Source organism: Megascapheus bottae, chromosome 26 (genome assembly GCF_031878675.1).
Source record: "Megascapheus bottae isolate mThoBot1 chromosome 26, mThoBot2.hap1, whole genome shotgun sequence".
Lineage (NCBI taxonomy): Eukaryota > Metazoa > Chordata > Mammalia > Rodentia > Geomyidae > Megascapheus > Megascapheus bottae.
Window position 1 is genome coordinate 15,141,585 of NC_143534.1, and position 25,765 is coordinate 15,167,349.

Consider the following 25,765-nt stretch of genomic DNA (forward strand, 5'->3'; position numbering starts at 1 on the left):
AGCACAAAAGTGCAGGGACATCACCTAGGCCCTGAATTCAAGCCCCAAGAATGGTACCCCACCTCCTTAAATTAAAAAAAAAAAAAGAAGAAAAAAAGGATATACAACCAGGGAATTTGTTCTGTGTTTAATAGAAAGCTTTCTGATTTGCTTATCGGACTGTTTTTCCATAATTGAGTGGAAACCAAAAAAGCATTTGATAGGTAGCATTAAGATGTTGTCCAAGACCAAGCTTCGTAATGATGGCATTGATCTTTTGGATGTGATAATTCTTTTTGCATAATGGTGCCTTTGTATGTTTCAGGTTGCTTACCAGACTCTCTAACCCCTCACTCATATATGCTGATAGCACCTTCCCTCTGTAAACAAAAAAAATGTTCCCAAACGTTAAAAGCCCATGGGGCACTCTTGATTGAGAACTGTTTGAAAAGGGAGAGAAATAAACTACAGCGAGGAAGAAGCTTAATTAAGTAGATTTAAATACTGTGCATATTTTAATAGACATTTTTTTGTTAGTATCCTTAGCCTATGGATAAAAAGAAAGTAAATTTAAACCAATTTACCCAGAAAAAAAGTGGGTTCATGTTATTTTTAGCAAGAGGTATGATAATCAGATGAGTATCTTACTGAGGAAAATAATTCCTGTTGTTCCAAGCATCATCTTAAATTTGTGAATTTCAAAAATTATATTTGAATGCATATTTAAGACATATCTTCAAATTAATGGAGTTGGTTTCTACCCCTATAAAGGCTTTTCTTTATGTCCTATCACTGAGAAACAGTGCTTACCTCCAAGGGGCTGCAGATAGGGTATATCTGTGGCAAAAAATGTGGATTTTTCTTTTACTATTAGGTAACCATTACTTAAGGGGGGAATTCCTATAGATACTATTTCACACAAGAATATATATATTTTTTTATTTCTCTCTTTTTTTTTTTTTTTTTTTGCCAGTCCTGGGCTTGGGCTCAGAGGCTGAGCACTGTTCTTGGACTTTCTCAAGGCTAGAGCTCTACCACTTGAGCCTCAGCACCACTTCCGACTTTTTTCTATGTATGTGGTACCGAGGAATTGAACCCAGGTATTTGTGCTAGGCAAGCACTCTACCACTAGGCCAAACTCCCAGCCCACACAAAAATATTTTTAAAGTTGTCTGAGGATTACATGTTTATTAGAACTGTAAGAATTTTGGTCATTAAAATTGATGTAAGCTTTAATTTTATCCATTTTAATAAAGGTTTTATGACTAAATCAGACCCCTTTTAAAGTAATAAACTTTATAGTAAAAGGTCTATGCTTATGTAGAAGAAGCTTGGCTAACTGCTATGTATCTTTAAGAATTATGTGTCCTTCATTATAGGAAGGTTAGGAATTAGGAACTGCTGATGAACACCGAGTATATGTCAAACACAGTGAACACTTATGCAGCACTAAGTGTTACTATTCATTGTATAGAAAAAGAAAAGAAAGCGATGAGAGTAGTTAGAAAATTCAGCAGATGTTGATTAATTAGGCTCTAAAACCATGAGTATGCCAGTCATACTTTAAGTGAAGAGATCTGTGAATACATTTGCACCAATAGTTCACTTTTAAATAGTACTGTTTCCTTCAACTATGAAAAATTTACATTTTTCTTGGGGGAAATTTTAAATTGAGAAATAATTTAGTTACTAAAATAGAAAATTTCCTGTAATAAAAAAGTAGGAGACAGAAAATGTATACTATTTACTACAGCAACAAAAATGGCTTTGCATGAAGCATTGAAAAGATTTATTTGCTTTAATGACAGTGATAATTTATAATGAAGATGACCTGTGTAAGCACATACTGGTAAGATGTTAGAGTATAATATCCCCTATAATACTCCCTTTACCTTTGTAAGGTGAGGGGGAGAATGTCTGAAATGTTCACCACTGTATTCTCACTGCCATCACAGTGATTTGATGATGATAGATACAAAACATCTTTTTTTCAAAAAAAACAAGAAATGAATTATTACTATTATTAGCACTAAGTGCCTAGCACATAGATGTCAGTATCTTGTATGATTCTGTGCAAGTGCATACACACCAGACTTGGTTCTTGAACTTAAGGCCTGGGTACTGTCCCTGAGCTTTTTTGCTCAAGGCAAGTTTACTACATGAGCCATAGTTGTACTTCTGACTTTTTTGGTGCCTAATTGAAGGTAATGTCTCAGCCTTTCACGCTGGAAATGATTATGGAACATGATAAGGTCCTCAGTAGCAAGGATTGCATTTGTGAGCCATGACCACCTGGCTTATTTTTAAATACGTATTTATTCTAGGTAGTTGTACAATTATAGAATTAGCTCATAAGTACAACACATCTCAGCCAATGTATATTTATTGAATAGGGTAGGATGAGTTCATAAAAGTGTTGAATTCCAGACTGAAGGAATAACACTTAATAGTCTAATGGTCTATCTCCTTGGATCTATGTCCTGGATTTAATTATGGTAGCTTACATCATTGCAGAATTCTTTTAGTGGAAAAGAACAAAATATTATCTAATTCAACCTAAGCTGTTGGTGATATCTGCGTTTGAGAGTTGAGAATAGTGTGGCTGTTACTTCATCTAGGCAGGAGAGATGCTATTGCTTGCCACAACTAGGAGTCAAAGTCAGATTGGACTCTAGTGCTATTCTCTTGCAGTTGTTACAGTTTAAAGAATTGAGTTGGCAGCACTTGGAGGGCTGAGACAGGGTGATTCTGAGTTTGAGCTCAGGGTTTATATAGCAAGACCATTGGTTTATGTAACAGGGCTCTTTCAAAATTAAAGCAAAAAAAGGTTTTAAAGATAATTTCATATATTCAAGAGTATATGTTTATAATAGTATAGATACTTATTGTTGAATCTCTAGATCCTGTTAGAGTAAAATCTTAGTAGTTAAGAGGAGTTTATAGAGGTTTGCACTGTAATTTTTGTGTGTGTGGGTCATGGGGCTTGAACTCAGCCTGGGTACTGTCCCTGAGTTCTTCAGCTCCAGGCTACCACCCTCCCCTTGAGCCAAACCCCACTTCCCTTTTTCTAGAGGTTGATTGGAAATGAGTCTCAGGTCCTTTTGTGTCCGGGCAGTGTTTAGTTTTAAGTGATTGCTGCAGTTGGTAAATTTCTGGTTAATAGTTAGGCTGCTGGGGGCCAGGAGCATAGCGTAGTGGTAGAGTGAGTGCTCACCTAGCATGCAAGAAGCCCTGGATTTGATTCCTTGGTACCACATACAGAGAAAAAGCTGGAAGTGGTGCTGTGGCTCAAGTGGTAGAGCGTTAGCCTTGAGCAAAAAGTATACAATGACAGAGCTCAGGCCCTAAGTTCAAGCCCCAGGACTGGCAAAGAAAAAAATATAGTTACATAGCTGGGCCTACCCTGGAACTCACAGTCCTCCACCTTAGGCTTCCCAGTACTGGGATTACAGGGTGCACTACCACACTCACTTTCATAGTAAGCATTTGATTGAGTTCTCTCCTATACAATAATCTTTACGGATTTGAACAGATAGTTACCTAGTGGTGTGGTTTTTTTTGGAGGGGTGGGGGGTCATGGGGCTTGAACTCCTGGCCTGGGTGTTGTCCCTGAGCACATCAGCTGAAGGCTCCCTACCCCTGGAGCCACAGCCCCATTTCCCATTTTCTAGTGATTAATTGGAGATAAGAGTCTCAGATTCTTTACTGCCCGGCCTGGCTTTGAACCTTACCTCAGATCTCAGCCTCCTGAGTAGCTAGGATTACAGGCATGAGCCATGCCATGATGGCGTGTATTATTAGCATTTCGAAAAATTAACATGTTGAACCTATTCTTTCCTACATTATAAGATATTATGTTTCCTATCCTACATTATAAGATATTATGTTTCCTAAAGTAAATTTGTTGTTTGTTTTGGCAGTGCAGGGTTGGAACTGATGTTTTTCAGGCAAGGATCAATGTTGAAATTCTTAAGAAAAAGAGATTATGGAGAGATAGTCCTTTGATTGCAAGCACATGCATAGAGATAGTTGTTAAAAATGAATAAATCACACTTTAAGAGGATTCTTTTTTTCCTGGCTAGGGTTTGAACTGCCTTATATTGGACTTTGAATATTCAGGCTTGCACTTATTTGGCAAGCTAGTTATTTTTTTTAGATGATGACTCAATTTTTGCTTTGGTCATCCCAGACTGATAATTTATGGTTCACTTGTCCTTCCCCTCCTCCCACTCCCTCAGCTCAGGCCTCAGATGATGATCCTGAGCTTTTGTGCTCAAGGCCAATACTCTCCCTCTTGAGCCACAGTTCTGCTTCAGCTTTTTGGTGATTAGTTGGAGGGAGATAGACTCTGAAAAATCTGCCCAGGCTGGTTTCTAACTATGATCACCAGATCTTAGCCTTCTGAGAAGCTACAGTTGTCAGCCACTGGTACCTGGCTCTTTTTTTTTTTTTTTTTTGGCCAGTCCTGGGCCTAAGCGCTGTCCTTGGATTTTTCTCAAGGGTAGAGCTCTACCATTTGAGCCTTAGCACCACTTCCGGCTTTTTCTAAGAATGTGGTACCGAGGAATCGAACCCGGGTCTTCGTGCATGCTAGGCAATCCACTAGGCCAAACTCCCGGCTCCTATTTTTTCTTTTTTAAGGTACTTTCTGTTAGAATGCCATATAGAAATTGGCCTACCACTTTGGTTCATATTATCACTTCTGGTTTCCTGGTAGTTAATGAGAGATAAGAATCTCATGGATTTTTTTTTTCTGCCTGGGCTGGTTTTGGACTGTGATTGTCAGATCTCAGCCTACTGAGTAGCTAGGTTTATACGCAGGGGCCTATCATTCTTACAATTTCTTTCTTCTGTTTTTTTGTTGTGAGCTTGAACTCAGGGTCTGGGGCATTGTCCCTGAGCCTTTTTGTGCTCTAGCACTGGAGTCACTGCTGCATCTGGTTTTTGAGTGGTTAATTCGAGATAAGAGTCTCTTGGGGACTTTTCTGCCCAAGTTGGGTTTGAACTGAGATCCTCTATCTCAGCCTCCTGAGTAGCTAGGATTACAGGAGTGAGCTGTTATAAGATTTATAAACATTTTAAGAATTTGCCATTCTTATAATTTCTAAATGACCACCATATTCCAAAATTTTTGTTTTGTTTTGCATTAGTCATGAGACTTGAACTCTGAGCCAGGATGTTGTCCCGGAGCTCTTCAGCTCAAGGCTAGTCCTGTACCACTTGAGCCACAGAACTTCTAATTTTCTGGTGGTTAATTGGAGATAAGAGTCTCCTGGACATTTGTGCCCAGGCTGGCTGGCTTTGAACTTAGGTCTCAACCTCTTGAGTAACTAGGATAACAGGTGTGAGCCACTACCACCTGGCTTTTCCAAAGTTTTGGACAGGCTGTTCCCTTTGAGCTCTTACATCTTTTCCTCCCCCTCTAAGCATACACATCTACATTCTCATACCATCCCTTAAGATTTGTGAGAATTCCACTGTGTTTGGCTTTTGTGTCCTGCCTGACTTTCTATTTTTTTTTTCTACATTTCAGTTTGGCTATTCAATTGCATTTATGGGTGAATTAACACTGCCCCCCCTTTTCCTGGCTTATTTCTTGTTCTACCTTGTATTATTGGCAATTTCTTTGCTGATTTCATTTTTCCTCCCTCCCAACAGAAATTTCCATGCAGTATCGGCACGATGGAGCTTGTCCAACAACTAGTAAGTTGTCCAACTGGGTTGCTCTCCAGGCTTTTTGAATCTTAACATTAATGCTACATATTTATGATATTTTAGTTTTCATTAGTCTTAATGTTAATATAATTTCAGGATTTGTGTATTGGCATTTGTAGCCCTTTTGCTTAGATCTCTGTATGTGCTGAGGTTTATATGGAAGTCTAAGAATGAAACATTAAGACTAAGGTTTAGTGAACTTTTAAAAGATCTAGAATTACATCTTATAGATATGCTTATTTTAGCAACACATGATACAGACTACTAAATGTCTTTTCAAAAGTAATTTAAGCTGGGTGTGGTGGCTCATGCCTGTAATCCTGGCTGAGGTCTGAGGATCCCTGTTCAAAGCCAGTTCGGGCACTCCGAGAGACTTACTTCCAATTAACAAGTAGAAAACCTAGAAAACTGGTAAGTGGGGCTGAGGCTCTTGGGGTAGGGTGGTAGCCTTGAGCTGAAGAGCTCAGGGACAACGCCCAGGCCCAGGGGTAGTGCCATAGCCTTGAATTGAAGAGCTCAGGGATAGATAGTATCTAGGCCCAGAGTTCAAGCCCTACGACCAACCAAAAAAAAAAAAAGTAATCTAAAAACATTTGATTATACTACATTTCAGTTTGCTTATTACAAGTGAAATAGGATTATTAGAAAATTTCTACTGTGTAAAAACGAAGCTTTCAGTTTTAATAATTCAAGCAACAATGCATGATAGACTTAGTTTGATAGACTTTTGTGGCTGTGTATTTCTTCTGTGTTTGTGAATGATCTTAACTGAAGTCCTTTTTTCCTTAAAAGCTTTCTCAGAGTTGCTGAATGCAATACACAATGGTAAGTTTTATTAGAATCTTCTCTTGGTGGTTCATTTATCACAAAAGGTTATCTTTTATACAGAATCCGGACTGAAAGCTACCATGTCCTATTGATTAGAGGGAATCCATTGCTGCAGTGAGTCTCTTGTTTAGCATATTGGTGAAAACTCTGCATACTGCCTACAGGAGTATGATAGGTCCATTCAGTTTACTAATAGGGCTTTTATTGTTTCTTGTAAGGCAGAATGATAATAGTTGCCCTAAGTTTCTGTAAGTCTTTTGCAAATAGTTTGTCTGGTTCCCTTGATATGTTTTTTGCAGTTAATAATTAGTACTTATAGCTCTAATTTGCTGCTCTAACTACAGCTTGGTATGTGAATTTTGTTTTAGCTCATTTGAATACTTTTATTTTTCTCTGCTTTATATATTGAATAACTGGAAAATCAACTTTAAAATTGCATCTAGTTTGGACTAGATCTTATATAGTGCATCTTCTAGGTTGGATCAGTACACAAGTCAAAAATGCATCAGGTCTCACTTTAACAGTGATGGTTGTTACTATAAATTATAAAGATGATTCTGCAAAAATGTTTTCAGTTTCATACAAGGACCTTCCTTTTTGATATCAACATTAAAAAATTAGTGGCATTTTTTTTCTTGACTTTCTTTATCATCTGATTTATCTCATTTAGTTCTCAAGGCTATGTGATTCCAAATAGCTTCTGCATATTTTCCTTATAAAATTTTGCTTATTTTATTAATGTACCTTCCTTAATTTGTTACCAGTTTGCAGTGTAATAATGCAAAAATTACATAATGCATATATCACATAATGTAAAGACAAATGAAGTGAATTAAAGGAGTGAATGATTTTTTACTCTGAGAATTTCTCCTTTTTTTAAAAAGTATTTTTTTCCCTTTTTCTTAATGTGGTAATTACACATAGCAGCTGTCTTAGCTGAAACATACAAATCTAATTATTAATAGAGTAACATGTTTTGGTACATATACACACTGTAATGTTGAACTCTTGTTAGGACTGGCAAAACAACAACAAACATACCTGGCCCCTCAAACAGGCATCATTTCTTCCTCTCTCTTCCTCTCCCTCTCCCCCCTCCTTTCTCTCTCTCCCTCCCTCTCCCTCCCTCCCTCCCTCCCTCCCTCTCCCTCCCTCCCTCCCTCCCTCTCCCTCCCTCCCTCTCTCCCTCTCTCCCTCCCTCCCTCCCTCCCTCCCTCCCTCCCTCCCTCCCTCCCCCCTCCCCATCCCCCCAACCTCTTTCCTTAGTCATGGGACTTGAACTCTGGGCCTGGGCGGTATCCCTGAGCTCTTTAGCTTAAGGCTAACGCCCTACCCCCTGGGCCTGGGCACTGTCCCTGAACTCTTCAGCTCTAGGGTATTGCCCTACCTCTTGATAAGCATCATTTCTTTATGGTGAAAACTTTCAAAATCCTTTCTAGTTTTTTGGTACGCATGTTATCATTACTCTCTGCAATCTTGATTGTGCAACACTAGGATTTCTTGCTGTGTCTATCTGCAGCTTGGTGCTGATTGATCATATATATATATATATATATATATATATTTTTTTTTTTTTTTTTTTTTTTTTTTTTTTTTGCCAGTCCTGGACTTGAGCTCAGGGCCTGAGCACTGTACTTGGACTTTCTCAAGGCTAGAGCTCTTCCACTTGGGCCTCAGCACCACTTCTGGCTTTTTTCTATGTATGTGGTACCTAGGAATCGAACCTGGGTCTTAGTGCATGCCAGGCAAGCACTCTACCACTAGGCCAAACTCCCGGCCCCTGATCTTTAATTTTTTAAACTAATTATTTATTTTAATAACATTGATTTTTTACATCGTATTTCAAATGATGTGTTTAACAAACAAATATTCAAGAAGAGAATCTCTATATACAATCACTGGCACTTAGATTTTAGAACATAAAATTAGGCTGAGGGTTTGTATGTCATAGATTCATATTAAGCTATGTAATAAAACATTGTGTCTATAGAGTCATAGATTTTTATGTCTATGTAGTTGTGTTTATATTTCCAATACCATGTCCATAGCATTGGGTATGCGAGTATTGAGTCCTTGCTCTTGTACTGTTTGGATCTAATAGCTGCATATTAAAGATACCATGTACCTTTTGTTCCTGTGGTCTTGACTTCCTTTTGTTCCTTTGGTCTTGACTTGTCTCAACATGATTCGCTCTAGATTCATCCACTTCCCTGAGAATGCCATTATTTTGTCTGTTGGCTATGTAAATTTGATTGTGTGTGTGTGTGTGTGTGTGTGTGTGTGTGTGTATGTATGTATGTATGTGTGTGTGTATATATATATATATATATGCACCACATTTTTTGTGTCCATTCATTTGCAGCATGTGGATTGTTTCCATCGCCTGGCTATTGTGAATAGTGCAGAGATAAACATAGCTGAGCAGGTGTCCTTATATCCTGGGTTATGATGTTCAGGGTAGATGCCCAGGAGTGGTATGGTGGGATCATAGGGAAGGTCTATTTTCAGTTCTTTAAGAAACCTCCACACTGCTTTCCAGAGTGGCTGAACTTGCTTACAATTCCACCAGCAGTGCAGTAAGGTTCCTTTTTCTCCACAACCCTGCCAGCATCTGTCATTGTTTGAGTTCAAAGTCTTGGTCATTCTTATTGGGGTAAGGTGGTATCTTAGGGTTGTTTCTGTTTGCATTTCCTTTATGACCATGGATGATGAGCATTTTCTCATATGCTTTTCTGCCATTTTGACCTTTTCTTTTGATAAGTCTCTCTCTAGTTCCCTTGCCCATTTAGTGATTGGTTTGTTGGATGGGGTGGGGGGATTAGTTTCTTGAGTTCCCTGTAGATACTGGATATTAAGCATTTGTCTGATGTATTATAGGTAAATATCTTTTCCCAGTTGGTTAGCTGCCTTTCTACTTTAGTAGCTATGCTTTTATCTGTTCAGAAACTTTTATTTTTAGGTGGTCCCATTTATCAAGTCTCTCTCCAATCAGTTGTGACCCTGGGATTCTGTTCAGGATGTTTTTGCTTGTGCCTATTTGTTTCACTGTCTCTCCAACTCTATCGTGTAGCTGAAACTGCTACACCTTGAAACTAGGTTTCCTGTCTGATGTTGAGGTCTTTGATCCATTTTGAGTTAATGCTTGTGTATGGTGAAAGGCTAGGGTCAATTTTTAGTTTTCTGTATGTGGCTGCCCAGTTTTACCAACATCAATAACTGAATAGACTGTGTTTGTTCCCCTGTATATCTTTGGCTCCTTTGTCAAATACAAGTTGACTATAGGTATGTGGTTTTATTCCTGGATTTTGTGTTCCATTGATCTTCTGGTCTATTTTTATGCCAATACCATACTGTTTTTGTTATTTTGGCTCTACAGTAGAGTTTGAAGTCTGGTATTGTTATACTACCAGCATTCCTCTTTTTGCCTAGAATTGTTTTGGCTATTCTAGGTCTTTTCTTGTTCCATATGAACCTTTGAATTGTATCTTCTATTTCAGTAAAGAATGTCTTTGGGACTTCGATGGGGATTGCGTTGAATTTGTATATCTATTTTGGTAGTGTGGCCATTTTCACTATAATTGGTTCTCACTACCCATGAGCATGGGATGTCTTTCCATTTCCTGGTGTCGTCTTTAATTTCTTTGGTTAGGCTTTTATAGTTTTCATTAAATAATTCCTTTATATGTTTGGTTAAGTTAATTCCTAAGTATTTTATTCTTTTGGGGGCTACTGCAAATGGGATCATTTTCTTGATTTTGCCTTCTGTTTCTGTATTGTTGGCAAAGAAGAAGGTTATGGACTTTTGCAGGTTAATTTTGTATCCTGCCACTTTGCTAAAGTGGCTTATTAATTCTAGGAGTTTGGAAGTGGAGCTTATTGGGTCATTCAGACAGAGGATCATGTCATCTGAGAATAGGGATAGTTTAATTTCTTCTTACCCTATGTGGATCCCTTTGATGTCCTTCTCTTGCCTTATTGCTCTGGCAATCTTAATTTTTTTAAAATTTTTTAATTTAAAATTTTTGTTTTTACCATTCCTGGGCTTGAGGTCAGGGCCAGAGCACTGTCCTCGAACTTTCTCAAGGCTAGAAACTCTACCTCTTGAGCCTCAACATCGGCTTTTTTCTATGTATGTGGTACCGAGGAATCGAACCTGGGTCTTTGTGCATGCTAGGCAAGGACTCTACCACTAGGCTAAACTCCTGGCCCTCCCTGATCCTAATTTTTAAGTTCAGTAATGTTCAAAATTTTTACAGTATTCTGTAGGTGGTCTCCAACCAATCTCTTTTCCTCTTGTATTGAAATACTCTATCCTAGCTCAATATAATGCTAAGTAGAATTGGTGAGAGCATACACCCTCTCCTGTTACTTAACTTACAGAAGAAATTTAATTTTTTAGTGTTAACAATAAAGTCAGCTGTGAGTTTTTCATTGGTGTCTTTAATAGGCTATGGAAATTCGTTAACTCCTTGGGCTCTTTGTTTTAAGTGTATTCATAGTTCCCATTTTTGTGTAAGATTTCCTTTTTTCCCTGTTACTAGGGCATGAAGTCACAGCTGGGTAGTCACTGAACATTTTTGCTTAAGACTAGTGCTCTGTCACTTGAGTCACAGTTCTACTTCTGTCTTTTTGGTGGTTCACTGGAGATTAAATCCTTACAAGTTATTCTGCCCAGGCTGATTTCAAACAGTGACCCGCTAATCTCAGCCTTTTGCAGCTAAGATTACAGGAGGGGCCATCAGTGCCTGGCAGTTGTGGTTCTTCATCAAGATTTCCCAGGTTCTTCTGCATCACTCAATTACCTGGCACAATATTCGCAGAATTGTCTTATAATTCTTTTTATTTTGGTAATGCCTCCACCCCCTTTTCAGTGCAGCGCGATCAGTAGTGAGATTTGGACTCTGGGCCTGGGTCCTGTCCCTGAGGTTTTCAGCTCAAGGCTACCACACTACCACTTGAGCCACAGTACTATTTTTTTTTTTTGTCTTTTTTGGGTCTGGGAAACAAACCCAGGATGTTGCAGCTGAGGCCAGCCTGCAACTTGGGATCTCTTGCCTCCTTCTCCCAGCTGCTAGTATTAAGAGGCAGGTGTACTACGCCAACTGTATAAGTATCCTTAATGATGATGTAGGATTCTTGTAGAATTTTACCCTATTGCTTTGGATCCTATGCACATTCTATCGAAAACCTTATGCATGCGTACAGCTTCAAACATCCTCACATTTATTATATTCATTACCTATCTTTCCTGAATCCATGCTTCCTATTTAGACTTTTCTCTTGAGTTCCAGATTCAGACTTGCCAAAATCTTTTAAGTTTCACAGTTCTTTCCATTGATCTCTGTATGGTATACTGCCGGGGCCAGCCGGCAGCAAACCAGGGTTCGCAGATTGGGGTTCCTGAAATAGGGGGCAAGGACTAGGAAAAAATAGAAGAAAGACAGACACACCGGATCCGGGATGTCTGCAGCCCAAGTAAAGACTGCCTCGTTTATTGTCAACTCCAGCTTATATCCCTTCTTGAAACCAGGGAACTTCCAGCTGTTACATTCATATGGTAAATCTCAGGTAATTTAAACAGAATAAGGCCATACAACTATAAGACAATAAAGCCATGGTCTGATGCAAATCAAGGTACAATTTGATTCTACTCTGGCTCCCAACAGTATACCACTGCCTAAAGTAGACTTGGACTAGGAAATTAGCCTAAATTTACTCTTAGTTTCCTTACTAAAGAATGCCAGTTCCTATTACTTGGCTAAGTCTTACATACTTTGTCCTTTGAACTCTTTCAAGAGCTTCTTATCCTTTATTCTGTTATCTATCCCCTTCTCTAGATGCTACCAATTCTAGTCTACCTAAAATTCATAATGTATTAAGAGGTTTCTAGTATTAGAGGTGGGCGAGGTTGTAAAAGTCATAGTCCTTAGCCTGTTGTATATAGTTTTTTGTAACCTGGTTCTTGCCTAAAGTCTATACTCTTCTTCTCTTAACTTTACACTGTACCAGTCAAAGCTACAAGATAATGCTGTGTCCTTCTCTACGAAATGCATGATTTAGATTTTGGTTGTGTAGTTTGTTGTACCTAGTCAAGCACATGTGGAGGGAGAACTTGTTAGAAATGCTCATGAAGAATGATGCCTTAATATCAGGGTACTCATGTTTGGTTTTGTGATTGTACCTTGGAACCAGGCAGTTTGATGAAGATAATTTAGATTTCATGATCTTAATATTTAACTTCTTCATTTAGATAGTGATGGACCAAGTAATACAGGTATAGGAAGATGACATGTTACTTTTATGCTCCAATGGTTTTCAACTTACTGTTCTATTATTATTTCCCTTCAGTTCTTTCTAGTTTATTTGTGGTGATTATTCCTCACTAAACTACAGACTCATTTGGGATTGGGGTTAGCCCAGGATACCATAGGCTAAGTTTGTTCTAATGTATGCAAAATTGTATATCACTTGGTAAGAGGAAAACATAGGTTTAGATCATAGCATGATGGGAGATTATAAAGCATAGTGGTAAAGGGTTAGAGTGTCCTGCAGTTCATTGAAGGAAAATAAACCAAGGCCAAGACCTAAGACAGGGAGACAGAATTCAATTGGTTCCTTTAAAATAGATATTAACATTTGGTGGTGGCTCAGCTACTGGGAGTAAAATGATTAGTTTTTAATATGTTAACTGCTACAAAGGAAAATGATCTTTTCTTTGCATCCAGTATAAGAGTCACAACCTGAACCATTTTTACTCAGATGGGAATAATATAAATAGAAATTAATTGTATAAAAATTACTTTTGAACTAATTATGGGATAATTGCCTTAATGTTCTGCTTACAGTGTTGCAGACTTTTAAAATTTATTTAGAGTTTTTGGACTTTAACTGTAATTGATCCTCCCCTCTCCACCCCACCCTTTTTCCTTAAATGTCTCAACTTATCTGACATGGTAGCTTTTCAGAATTGGTGATTAAATAAAAATGTTAAAATTAAAGTGTGTGATTTCTTTAGGTAGAGATAGTAATTCTATACTAACAAAGCAGGATCTTAAATTTGTAGATATGTGCCAAACTCAAGCATGGATTTCTAGAAGTAATAATGTTAAATTAATACCAGGATATCTTGGAAACCTTCCCATTACAACATAGAGATTTGTAGTTAGAAAAATTATTTCTTGAGAGGATTTAATCACAGTCTTTGTTGGTACTTAGTATGAATCATATTATTAGTGTTCATATTTTTATACTTGTTTTGATTTGTCATATTGTCTTAAGACATAGTAGATGGGCTTTACATTTTGAAAACTGTTTACCAGGGTCTAGATGCCTAGGTCTTTGATTATTAAGTCTATATTCTACATAAGTGTTAAGGGAAGGAAAAATACGAGACCTTTGTTGTTTGATGTATAATAATTCTCTAAAACTCTAATCTAATTTCTTTCTCACTTCTGGATCAGTTAGGAGTGAACATACATGTGTGTTCTGAACTAGAAAATAGAATGACTACTAGCTTTTTTGCCACATGTTAAGTTCTTAAGTTTGTTGCTCAAATCTTTTTTTTTTGTTTGTTTGTCTGTTTGTTTGCCAGTCCTGGGCTTAAGCTCAGGGCCTGAACACCGTCCTTGGATTTTCCCAAGGCTAGAACTCTACCACTTGAGCCTCAGTATCACTTCGGGCTTTTTTCTATATATGTGATACCGAGGAATCGAATCCTGGTCTTCATGCATGCTAAGCAAGCACTCTACCACTAGACCAAACTCCCGGCCCCTGTTGCTCAGATCTTAGTCAGATTAACTATCATGGTATTGCATGTACTGATGTTTATGTAACCTTATTTGACTTAGTAATGGTCCCAAAGTGTAAGAGTAGTGTTGGAAAGCAGGTAATCAGGACATAAACATGGAAGGATAGATTCAGTGTGGTACTGTCTGACCATATTGCAAGTATATTGGGAAAAATAATCCTATCAAGTTGGGTATAGGTGTCTGACCTGTATTCCTAGCCACTGAGGAAGTTAAGATCTGGGTATTACGGTTCAAAGCCAGCCTAGGCAGAAAATTCTGCAAGGTGTTTTCAGTTAACAGCCAAATTGTGGCTTGAAGTGGTAGAGTGCCACCTATCAATTAGAAAGCCAGACAAGTATGAGGTCCTGAGTTCAATCCCTAATAAATACCAGAACTAAGGAGAAGACCAAAAATCAAAGAAAAGAAGAAACAGAATCTAGAGGCTTGCACTATTTCCAGTTTTAGGCATCTCTTGGGATTTGGGAATATAACCTTACAGAAACAAGGGACGACTATGAAAGGTATACAGAATTAAGACTTCTGTATTTAATGTAGGACATATAGAACAAAACTGTAAACTGTGCACTAAGGTTGAAAATACACTAAAATTTCCACAATGTTTCTGGGTAATTTCTTCAAGTTTTGTAATGTTATTGTAGAAATCACTGAAAGAAGCAATATGTAATTAGTAAAGAATTATTTTTGTAAGATAAAGCAGCCTAACATGTAAAGTGCGCCTATCTAGATTTGGGCACAATTGTATTTTTAAAAAATCTTCTTTTAGTAATGATTGCATTAATTTTATGGAGACACATTCCATAATCTAAAAAGGGGAAACTAAAGAAAAATATGTATTTATTCATTAGTTGCTGAAGGGAAGGGACATTAAGGTAGCATTAATACATACTACTTTATATTTAATAATACGGTTTTGCTGTGGATTATTATACATAGTGTTCATGGCAGGACACACGTTTTACTTTAGGCTTTACATGTTTTAAATAACCCTTGCACCAGCACAGTGAAATCACGGGCTGCATCCCCACTTCCTAGATGAGCTACATGAAGTTCAAAGAGGTTACATTATTTGCATACTTTCTTATGTTAGCCTTCTAAAGAAGAATATTCATTTTCTTGGGGTGCTGGTAAAGGACCAACATCAGGTTTGATTGTTTACCTTGTTAAATATTCTCCCAGACTGTTGAATTTGTTCACTTTGGTTGTTTTACTGAACAAGGAACACTTGGTATGATATTGATTTGATCTCCTGCAGTATGAAACTGGGAAGCATGGCTTAGAATAGTGACTCTGATCTTATTAGGCAGCTATTGTTTTGTACATTTAATTTTATATATTACATTGGATAGTAATTAAAACGAGTTGAAGCAGTGTTCTGTTAGCATTTACCCACACCATACTGTTGTTAAGATTTTGATCTGTTCTCTTGATTCTCAACTCACTAGGTATTTTCAGTGTGTTCATTAACTGGGCTTCTGGGTAATATTCGACAGAACTGATTTTTTCTTTCTCCAGGTTCTTACACAAACAATCCTTGAAATGTTCGAGGTCCTCAAGACGTCATCCTAGGTCATTTTGTTTGTTTGCTTGCTTATTTATTTATTTGAAATAGAGACTTATTGTACTGTCTAGGCTGGTCCCAAATCTGTGGTTTGGCTTCTCAAATACATGTGTTATGCAGATCATACCACCTGCTAGTGTTAAAAGCCTGGAGGCTTCATGTGGTGGCACATGCTCTAGTAATCTTAGCTATTCTGGAGGTGGAAATCGAGTCACCGATCTAGGCCAGATATGGTGCCAACTGCAGGCCAAAACAGAAGTCTATCATAAAAGTAACTAGATGGGGAGAGGAACTTAGATCAAGTGATGGAGTACCTACATAGCAAGTGGGAGGCGGAGGCCCTTAGTACAAACCCCAGTATCATTTAACAAGAAAGCAAACAAAGCAGTCTTTTTCCTTTTTATCTTCTCATTCACTGACACTAGCTGGGAACCTGTCAAAACTCAAAAGTTTTCTTTACCCTCTACCCTTGATAATCATTATGAAGTGATAATCAGGTTTGGAAGATTGCAACTTTTAGATGCCCTGCAGATTCATCTTTTTCCATCTTAGTCAAGAGGAGCATAACTTTCCATCTAGTATAGGAAATAGTTTCCTAAAGGCTCACTCTTGCCCACTGTACTCATTTCAGTCCAGTTGGTAGCAGTCATAGGGGTTACCTTTTTTTTAAAGAGAAAGCTAATATTTGTTGAATGAGCTGTTGAAATAATTAACTTTTAATTAATTTATTAGGTGTCCAACTTGGGCCTTGGAACTCATTGTCCCTAAGGCCCCGCCCCTCAAGAGTTAGTGCCTCAGGAGACAGCCCTGTAGCCTAGTGGTAGAGTGCTTGCCTAGCATGCACTAAGCCCTGGGTTCAATTCCTCGGTAGCACATACACAGAAAAAGCCAGAAATGGTGCTGTGGCTCAACTGGTAGAGTGCTAGCCTTGAGAAAGTCCAAGGACAGTGTTGAGACTCTTGAGTTCAAGATCCAGGACTGGCCAAAAAAAAAAAAAAAAAATAGTGCCTCACCACTGTTTTTTTGGTAGTTAAGTGTCTTAGAGACTTTTCTGCCCTAGCTGGTTACAAACAGTGGTCCTCAGATGTCAGTGCTAGCCACTGACTCCCAGCTAATAACTTTTGTGCATCTTAGGTTTGTGCCTGTTCTTTTATTTAAGAGTTTATACTCTTCATTAGCATGCTTGTTTCTGTCCTGACTAATCATCTTAAAAGAGCCAGAATAGTCACACCCAGTAAAACTTTCTTCCCTTAGCATAATTGACCTGTAAGTTTGACCTTTACCTTTCAAATTCTTTTCAGAGGGTTTCTAGAATCTGAGTTTTCTACATTTGTCTTTTGTACTCTTAGTTTTGCTATCCTTTAAATGATAATGTTCTTGAAAGTTTTATCTCTGACCCTTTTCTCTTGATTATTGTGAGAACTTTCTTTGGGATGTCTGGTTTTGTTCCTTGAATTTTACTGGTGTCCTTATCAGGAGCAGGCTGGGTTGTGTGAGGGAAACTAGAATTCTAGACTTTTTAATGTGAAATGTCTACATTTCTAACCAGCATTTACTGAAGGGACCCCTTTCTTGACTTCCCCCAAAATCCAGTCCCTATAGGCATTTCCCATCTTCATGACAAAGGAGTACTTAAGGCGGGGGGGGGGGGGGGCGCTATAAAATCCCTGATAACTGCTCAGATTACAAAAGCAGTTAAACCAGATGGAGTTACCAGAATTCCTCCCCCACCCTACCCCCTTGGCCTACCAGGAAACTCCCTCCCTTTCCTTTGTAGTCAGAGCAGTGCGCCAGAAGCCCACCTGAGATGATAGGTCAGTTCAACCATCACTCAAGTATGTTGAGATTCCATTGGCTACCTGTGTATGGCCCAGCCCAACCACATGGCTGGTGGCCTATTAAAGTAGCCTGTAAGATTAGGCGGGGTCACTCTCTCACTCACATCTTAGAGACTGGTCGAGGTCAGTATGGTTCTCGATGCTAAGAGCTGAATAAAACTCTGCTTAACTTCCGCTTTTGTGTCAGACTTGTTCCTTTGATCACGGACCCTAATATTGGGGGGACTGGACTCTAACATTTACAATTTTTAGTGTAGACCAACAGCAGTATTTTTGGGTGCCAGTCCTAGGGCTTGAACTCAGGGCCTGGGTAATGTTCTAAGATTTTTTTTCCCCCTTAAGGCTAGTGTTCTGCCACTTGAGCCACTTTCGGCATTTGTGGGTGGTTAATTGGAGATTATGCTTCTGTGGGACTTTCTTGTTTGGGCTAGTTTAGAAACTTGATCTTCAGATCTCAGCCTCCTGAAGAGCTAGGATTATAGACTTACGCTGCTGACCCTGGTAACTGCAAGTTTTCTTGGGCCTGAGCACTGACCTTGGGCTTTCTCAAGGCTAGAGCTCTACCACTTGAACCACAGTATCATTTCCAACTTTTTTTCTATATATGTGGTACTGAGGAATCGAACCTGGGTCTTCGTGCATGCTAAGCAAGCACTCTTACCACTAGGCCAAACTCCAGGCACAAATTCTCATAACTCACAGTGATTTTGGCTTGGAGATTTGAGGCTCCAGTCCTGGTTATGTTGTTAAATTTCAGGCTGGTTACATTGTGCTTTGGACTATGGATCCCCGTGTTGCACAGGAATAGCATAGACATGACGATTACCCTGAGGCTCAAATGAATATTAGGGAATACTTTTAATTTTGAACTCCTAGACAGCTGGGAGTTTAAGTCCTGATCCTGGCTGGATACCTATTAGATTAGTAGTAGACCAGTTACTTTGTTCTGTAAACTTCTGTTTGCTCATTATAAAATGAAAGCATATACCTTGCTGTCCTATTCCTGTACATAGAAACCAAACACTGATAGCTCTCAACTGCTATTCGTGTTTGGGAATGCTGGAAGAGTCATTCCAGACTGTTGGCTCATTTTTCTTTTTCAGGTCCAACTAGTTCTTTGGTACCACGGACCTGGTTCTTGCCTACAGTTACCTTGATTGGAGGCTTATAGCCACTGCCTGTACTTGATTTTGTTTATTCACCATTGACCCCCCAAGTTTATCACTAAACTTTTAACGTACTTTCTGTGTAAATGTTCTTTATTGCTCCACACTTTCTCCTTCTTTAGTACATAAGGAACATAGATGGTCCTTAGATTTTGCACTACGCCCTGTTGTCTATTTCTTCTTTCAGTTGTCGTCTTTCCTGCTTTCTGTAGTGCTTATAGCATTAACATCAATTCTGACTCCCATACTCTTTCATGTAGGTCAGGGTTTGTGTAAATTTCTGTCATACTACTTTTTACACCTTTTTTCAATAGTCTTTTTTTTTTCCACTAAGTTTCTTGAAGGCAAATAGTACATATTTTGAATAATGATATTAAGGATTTATGAATAAAACTGGCAAACTGAATTCTGAGGTACTTGAAGAATGAATAAATCAAATTGTTCCTATAGGTATTGTAAATATAAAAAAGAATGTAAGAAGCCAGGTGCTGGCGGCTCATGTTTATAATCATAGCTACTCAGGAGGCTTAGCACTGAGGATCACAGTTCAATGCCAGCCCAGGCACTAAAATCTATGACACACTTATCTCCCAGTTAACCACTGGAAAACTGGACGTGGCACTGTGGCTCAAGTGGTAGAGCACTAGCCTTGAGCCGAAGAGTTCAGGGACAACACATAGGCCCAGAGTTCAAGCCCCATGACCAACAAAGAATTTCAGAGGCTGAATTATCCCCCCCCACCCCGCCCCCAATACTCTCATTGAATCTTTTTTGTTCAAGGCTGGAGCTGTACCACTTGAGCCCTTGACTTTACTTTTATATATCCTGTGCTCTCAGAAGTTGAATGGCTGCTACCACTTAGTCACCCACCCCATCATCATGTCTTCATTCTCCCTCTTCCCCAAGGAGCCAGTCACAGGTCTTGTTTATTGTCATATAACTGGCTAGAATATACCTTATTCTTTATTTGCACAACTAATTTTAAATTCTGGTCCTAATAGTGCTTTAATTTTTTTTTACATTTTAGCCCCCCCTCCTTTCTCCCCCCTTGCCTTCTTTTTCCCTCTACCCCTCCCCCTTCCTTCCTCTACCCCCCTCTATCCCCTTCTCCCCCCTCCTTTCTGGTCCCCCCCAGAATGTTCAACCTGTGATTCTCAGATCTCAGCCTTTGGAGTAGCTAGGATTACAGGTGTCTGTCACCAGTGTGTGACTATAGTCTTTCTTGAACAAGGCCTGTTCTCATCTGAGATCTTAATCATGATTTCTAAGACCACGAAAGACTTACTGAGTGATTTTTTTTTTCAGTATTTATTTTAGCACCTTTTCATTGCTTTTAGGAATTCTTACAACACTTAGTATATGTTTAACAAAACTTCTTTGTCTTTGGACCCAAAATATTGTGCCAAAGGAAGGTTGAATTTGGATTCTCTTGGAACAGCCAGTGTTTACTTACATATTTTACATTTTTGAAACATTAACAACATTTACTTTTGGGGGAGGGATCAGGGAGAACCATGAATGTTCTAGGTTATTGATTATTATTGTATATCTGTGATAAGTATGATTTATAAGCTATTTGAAATAAAATGTCTTGCAGGCATTTACAACAGCAGCGATGTAGCAGTGTCCTTTCCAAATGTGGCGTCTGGCTCAGGCTCCAGCACGCCTGTCTCCAGCTCTCACGGGCCTCAGCAGCCGTGCGGGCATTTGCAGCAGGTGGGAGCTCTCTCTCCTTCAGCTGCACCATCTGCAGCCCCCGCTGCTGCTACAACTCAGGTAACTTACTACAATTCCACACAATCTCCCCCCTCCCCCCCAACACTGTACTACAGTCAGAACTCAGGGCCTCATATTTGCCAGGCAAGTTCTGTAACTTCTTGAGCCACCCTTCCCTCCTTTTGCCTTTTAGTTGATTTTCAGGTGAAGTCTCGAGTTTTTGCCCAGCACTGGCTTTGACTCACAAGCTCCTGCCCCCTCCTGGAATAGCTGGGATCACAGACACAATAATATACCTAGCTTTCTGAGTGACACAGGTTTGCCTTAGAACTGGCTTGGAAATTCAGTTTTCCTGATAACCCCCCTCTTGAGTGCTGGGATTACAGACATGAGCCACTATGCCTGGCCTGAGTAGCCGTTTTTATTTTTATAGTCTGGTTGGAGGAGAAAAAGTGAAATAGAGCTTTCTGTAGGAGTTTGTGAAATAGCTTACCTTGTACGAACACATTAGTGAAAAAAGAGACATATTTACACGATTTTTATAAAAACAGGACAGTGAGTATGTGGTACCATCCAATTCTTTGTAGTTTCTGAAGTTCTCATATTGTTCTGATGATAAAAATCCAAATTTCAGGAGAAGTGCTTATTCTTTCAAAAGTTTGATTCCCAAAGCATGCACTAATTTTTGCACTTTATGCTTTTTGTTTGTTTGTTTGTTTGTTTGCTTGCCAGTCCTGGGCTTGAGCTCAGGGTCTGAGCACTGTCCTTGGACTTTCTCAAGGCTAAAGCTCTACCACTTGGGCCTCAGCACCACTTCCAGTTTTTTTCTATGTATGTGGTGCCAAGGAATTGAACCCGGGTCTTCGTGCATGCTAGGCAGGCACTCTACCATTAGGCCAAACTCCCGGCCCCACTTTATGCTTTTTAAAGAAAACACAAAAATACATGATCGTTTGAAGTTTAAATCTTTAGAACCAGCAAAGGAAGTGATGAGTGAGTGAACCCTTAAAATACTTTCTGGCTTCTCTCCTAGTGGTAGGTAGATACTGAATGTTCATAATTACTACAGTTAATGGTGAATACATATTCTTTATCCTTTTTACTTCATTTTAGATCTGTAGTTTGATAAGATAGCCTAGGCTATAGGAATGCTTGTTTGTTTGTTTGTTTGTTTGTTTTGCTAGTCCTGGGGCTTGAACTCAGGGCCTGGGCACCGTTCCTAAGCCTCTTTTGTTCAAGGTTACCATTCTACCACTTGAGCCACAATGCCACAACTGGTCTTTTCTGTTTGTGATTCTTAGGATTGAACCCAGGGCTTCATGCATGCGAGGCAAGCACTGTACCACTAAGCTGCATTCCTGGCCAGGAATGTTTTAAAAGCAAGAGTCAAATAGGAATAATAAAACCTTGAATTTTATGAACAGGACAGTAAATGGTCAAAAGTATTATCCTTCCCTCCCTCCTCTGTCCTCTTTTTCCAAAGAAAATAATTTAAGATTCCAGAAGTGTATATTTTGAAAATTAATTTGAAATTCTCTGTAATACTGAGTTCATTTCTCCAAAGCTTTAGTGGTTAGTTTTAGCTGTCTTAGAAATTTATGGTAGTTACCATACTTAAGTTAGGCAGTTGTTCATCATTTGCTGTAAACTTGGACTTTGTGACTGGGGTACTTGAACTTTGTGACTCAGCGCTAAGCATCTTGCCTAGAGTATGTGAGCTCCTGGGTTCTGACTGTTAACACTACAAAATAGAAACAGCAAAAATGTTGATATAGGCATAACTTCTAATGTATGGGGCCTTAGAATGTATTATATGCATCTTTTCCAACATTTTCTTTTAGCTATACATCACAGCACAACACCAGGCTGTTTTTAATTCATGTGTGTTGGTGATGCAGTACAGTCACCGTTCTGACTAAGCTATATATCAGAATGAATAACAGACAGTGATGCCCAGAAAATCTATGGAGTGATTAGTAATAGAATAGCATCTTGGGAACTGAAAGTTTATGCCAGAAGAAAAATGAGGTGTCCACATAGTAATATGGGATTAGAGTGAAAGAATAAATGAAAGAATAACTTATTAGTGTTATCTCCTTTTATCACAAATAGTCTGATCTCTTTATTTTTTTATATATTTTTTTGTCAGTTGTGAGGCTTGGACACTGGGCCTGGGCACTAGCACTATCCCTGAGCTCTTCAGCTCAAGGCTACACGCCCCCTTGAGTCACAGCACCACTTCCGTTTTCTGGTGGTTAATTGGATAAGAGTCTCACATTCTTTAGTGCCCAGGATGGCTTTGAACCCATGATCCTCAGATCTCAGTCTCCTGAGTAGCTAGGATTACAGGCATAAGCCCCTGCACCTGGCTTCTTTTTAAATTATATATAGCCATGTGAATTTTGGAAGCTTGATAATCTTTGTACGACTTCTCATATATGACCTCTGAGTGCATTTTCTTTTCTGTCTTTATAAAATTCCATTTTAATTATTCTGGTTAATTCCAGCCTGACTTAAGCAAAAATCTAATTTCTTCTCATTCATTATGCGTGTAGGTTTAGGAATTGGCATAGGGAGAGGTGGATGGGGGAAATGGCTGTAAAGAGAAATTTACAGCTAGAGGGAAAATTCCATCTCACATCTGATTCAACTGAAGAACAAAGAAATCAGAGTTTCAAGTAATCCAGGATTCAGTGCAATTAAAATCTTTACTTTTTACCCCTTTCTGTGTTTTGGAAAGATGAGTTTCTTATAAATGGGATGATCCATTTAGATTCATGTGCTCCATGCTGAGACAACTGCATGTGTGTTTGTGTCTAGCAGTAAATACTTTCTACCTTGAAGCTCAAGCTTACACAGTCTGGTTTATCTGCTGCTGCTGTAGCAACCATCAATCTCCAGGCAACTGAGGCATGTTGATCTCTCAGTTGAACCGACTGAACCGACTGCAGAACTACTTCAGTTTAGCTGTTTGAGACAATATTGACTGTGAAAATGTGAAGCATTCTAGTCATTGTGCAAACAGAAATATACAGAATATACAAAGGTAGAATTAACAGAATTCTTAAAACGAGTAATTGAAAATTTTAGTTTTCTTAAATGACATCTGTCTTAACCCTTCTGTGCATGGACTTAGTTTAACTAAGTCCATATTACATTCTGGCATTTTATTTAGATTGCCTTGTAGGCAGTTGATATAAAATGAGATCAGTATTATAACATAAGTGGGTCAAAGGAAATTACCAGTATTTGAAATATAATTGTAGAAATCTTACCTTTCTATTATAATAGAAAACCATGTTTGGGTACATGTGCAAAAGACTGTTGGTTCCCAGAATATGGAGGAAAAAAGGAAAGAAAGTCAAATGCAAATATGAACAGAGAATAGAAAATTAAATTTGAAATAATTTTTTGCCAATGTTTTCCCCTACAAAGTTTGGTGAAAGTGATCATTTTTACTGCCACGTTTATGCCAGCAGGATGAAAATTCTGGGATTCACTTATCTTTTCAACCTTCATGGTAAATAAAGTAGACAGAATGCTTGTTTGGCTTGCCTAACACATTGAGGAAATTAATTGCAATTCAAGTTTGGAAAAAAATCTTTGTAAAAGTCTATTTGAGTTTTATATTCTTAAGTTAAAATCTTTTTTTGTTGTTTGTATTTTCTTCCACAAATAATCACATTGGGATTCATCAGTCAGAACATTATTGAAAAATCGAGAATGCCTGAACATAAGATTGTTAATGATGTTCTTATGGTGATTTTTGTTTTGCACATAACTGATTAGAGAACCCACATTAGAATCTCTCAGTAATGCAATTACAATTACACTTCCTTAATATTACTAGGACAACTCCTGTCCATACAACTGTTCATCTTGAGTAGAAGTATAAATTGGTTCCTATAGGAGCACTATTCATTTTCTGTGTTTCTTTTCATATCCTGTTTTCCGCTTCTTGTATTCTGCTTTGTCTTTGGGAGCCTACAGATACTTGTGTTTGAAGGGTGATTTATAAAATAGAAGAGTTTAAAAGTGAATAAAAGTGTTATGTTTTGCATTTTGTGTTGTGCTTTGGGCACTCATCTTCATTCAGATGCTTGTTTCCTAACTATAAGAATGAGTGTTTAAAAATAAGAATTAGCTAAACTTCCAATGTATGTAGGGATTTAGAAAATGCAGATCTGTTAGTATTTTAAAGTATGGTTTAGTGACTGGAGTTTTGTAGTGTTCTGACATTTTTTCCTCAACCTTAAATATACTATTTTCCAGTAATGTAACTTACATGTATGTTTTGGGGGACTGTCTTAGAGATAGCCCTCAGTCTTTTCAGTTGATGACTGATAATGCCTGATTCCATATGAGGAGACGCTTCAATTTCCTTTTGGGGGGGGGGTGGTTTTTTCTTTTTTGATTTTGGGGATTGAACCCAGGACGTTGCACTTGCTAGGCAAGTGCTTTGCCACTGAGCTACATCCTAGCCCTACATTTCTTTCACAAGTTTAGTTGACCTGGCAGGGAGTGTGTGTTGGGAGAGATGGTGAGAATGAAAATTTCCTCTGCTTTGAACAGTTTCATAATGGCTTATAATTTTATGGAATTGACCTTTCTGGGAAAAATTAGTTTGATAACTTTCATAATGTCACTTGACTATTGGATGTTAAAAATATTAGTCAACAATGCAAGATCATATATCTGGTAGGTGGGGAAAATCTGGAATCTGTACTGCTAAACACTGTCAATTATTGCAATTGTGAATTCCCCAATATATGCCTTTTTTGCTGTGAGGTGTTGTTTTGAAAGACAGTGATTTTGTGTCAGAATTTCTGGGTTCTAGGAAGTTTGACACTTCGTGGTGTACTCTTGGGTAACTCCGTTAATTTTTGTGAGCCTCTTTTTTTTATGTGTAAAAGAGGGAACCCACTAAATACCTGTCGTTCTTGCTATGCAGGTATATTTTGAAGCTCAAATACAGATCATAAAGCACACTGGAATTAGTGGTTATTAATTTCAGTCATTACAAAACAGCCTAGTTAATAGTGAGAAAAGAAATGGTCTAGAAGACTTCCTTTATTAAGTAAATACAGTGTGAATGCTTTCTGTGAAAACTCTTAATTCCATGCTAATGTAGATATATTAACTAGCCAATTTATGTTC

The 25,765-nt window shown here is 38.4% G+C and overlaps 1 protein-coding gene across 10 annotated transcripts in view; it reads left to right on the plus strand.

Moving 5' to 3' along the window:
* Mllt10 (MLLT10 histone lysine methyltransferase DOT1L cofactor) overlaps positions 1-25,765 on the plus strand; it is a 121,473-nt gene that overhangs the window by 74,430 nt on the left and 21,278 nt on the right. For 8 of the 10 annotated variants that reach the window (XM_090319002.1, XM_090319000.1, XM_090319009.1 and 5 more), the window contains 3 exons: positions 5,638-5,682; positions 6,487-6,519; positions 20,490-20,668. In XM_090319002.1, the coding sequence (XP_090175128.1) occupies positions 5,638-5,682; positions 6,487-6,519; positions 20,490-20,668 (257 nt within the window). The remainder of the gene's footprint in view (positions 1-5,637; positions 5,683-6,486; positions 6,520-20,489; positions 20,669-25,765) is intronic. The other 2 variants (XM_090319003.1, XM_090319010.1) reach the window with 1 other exon arrangement.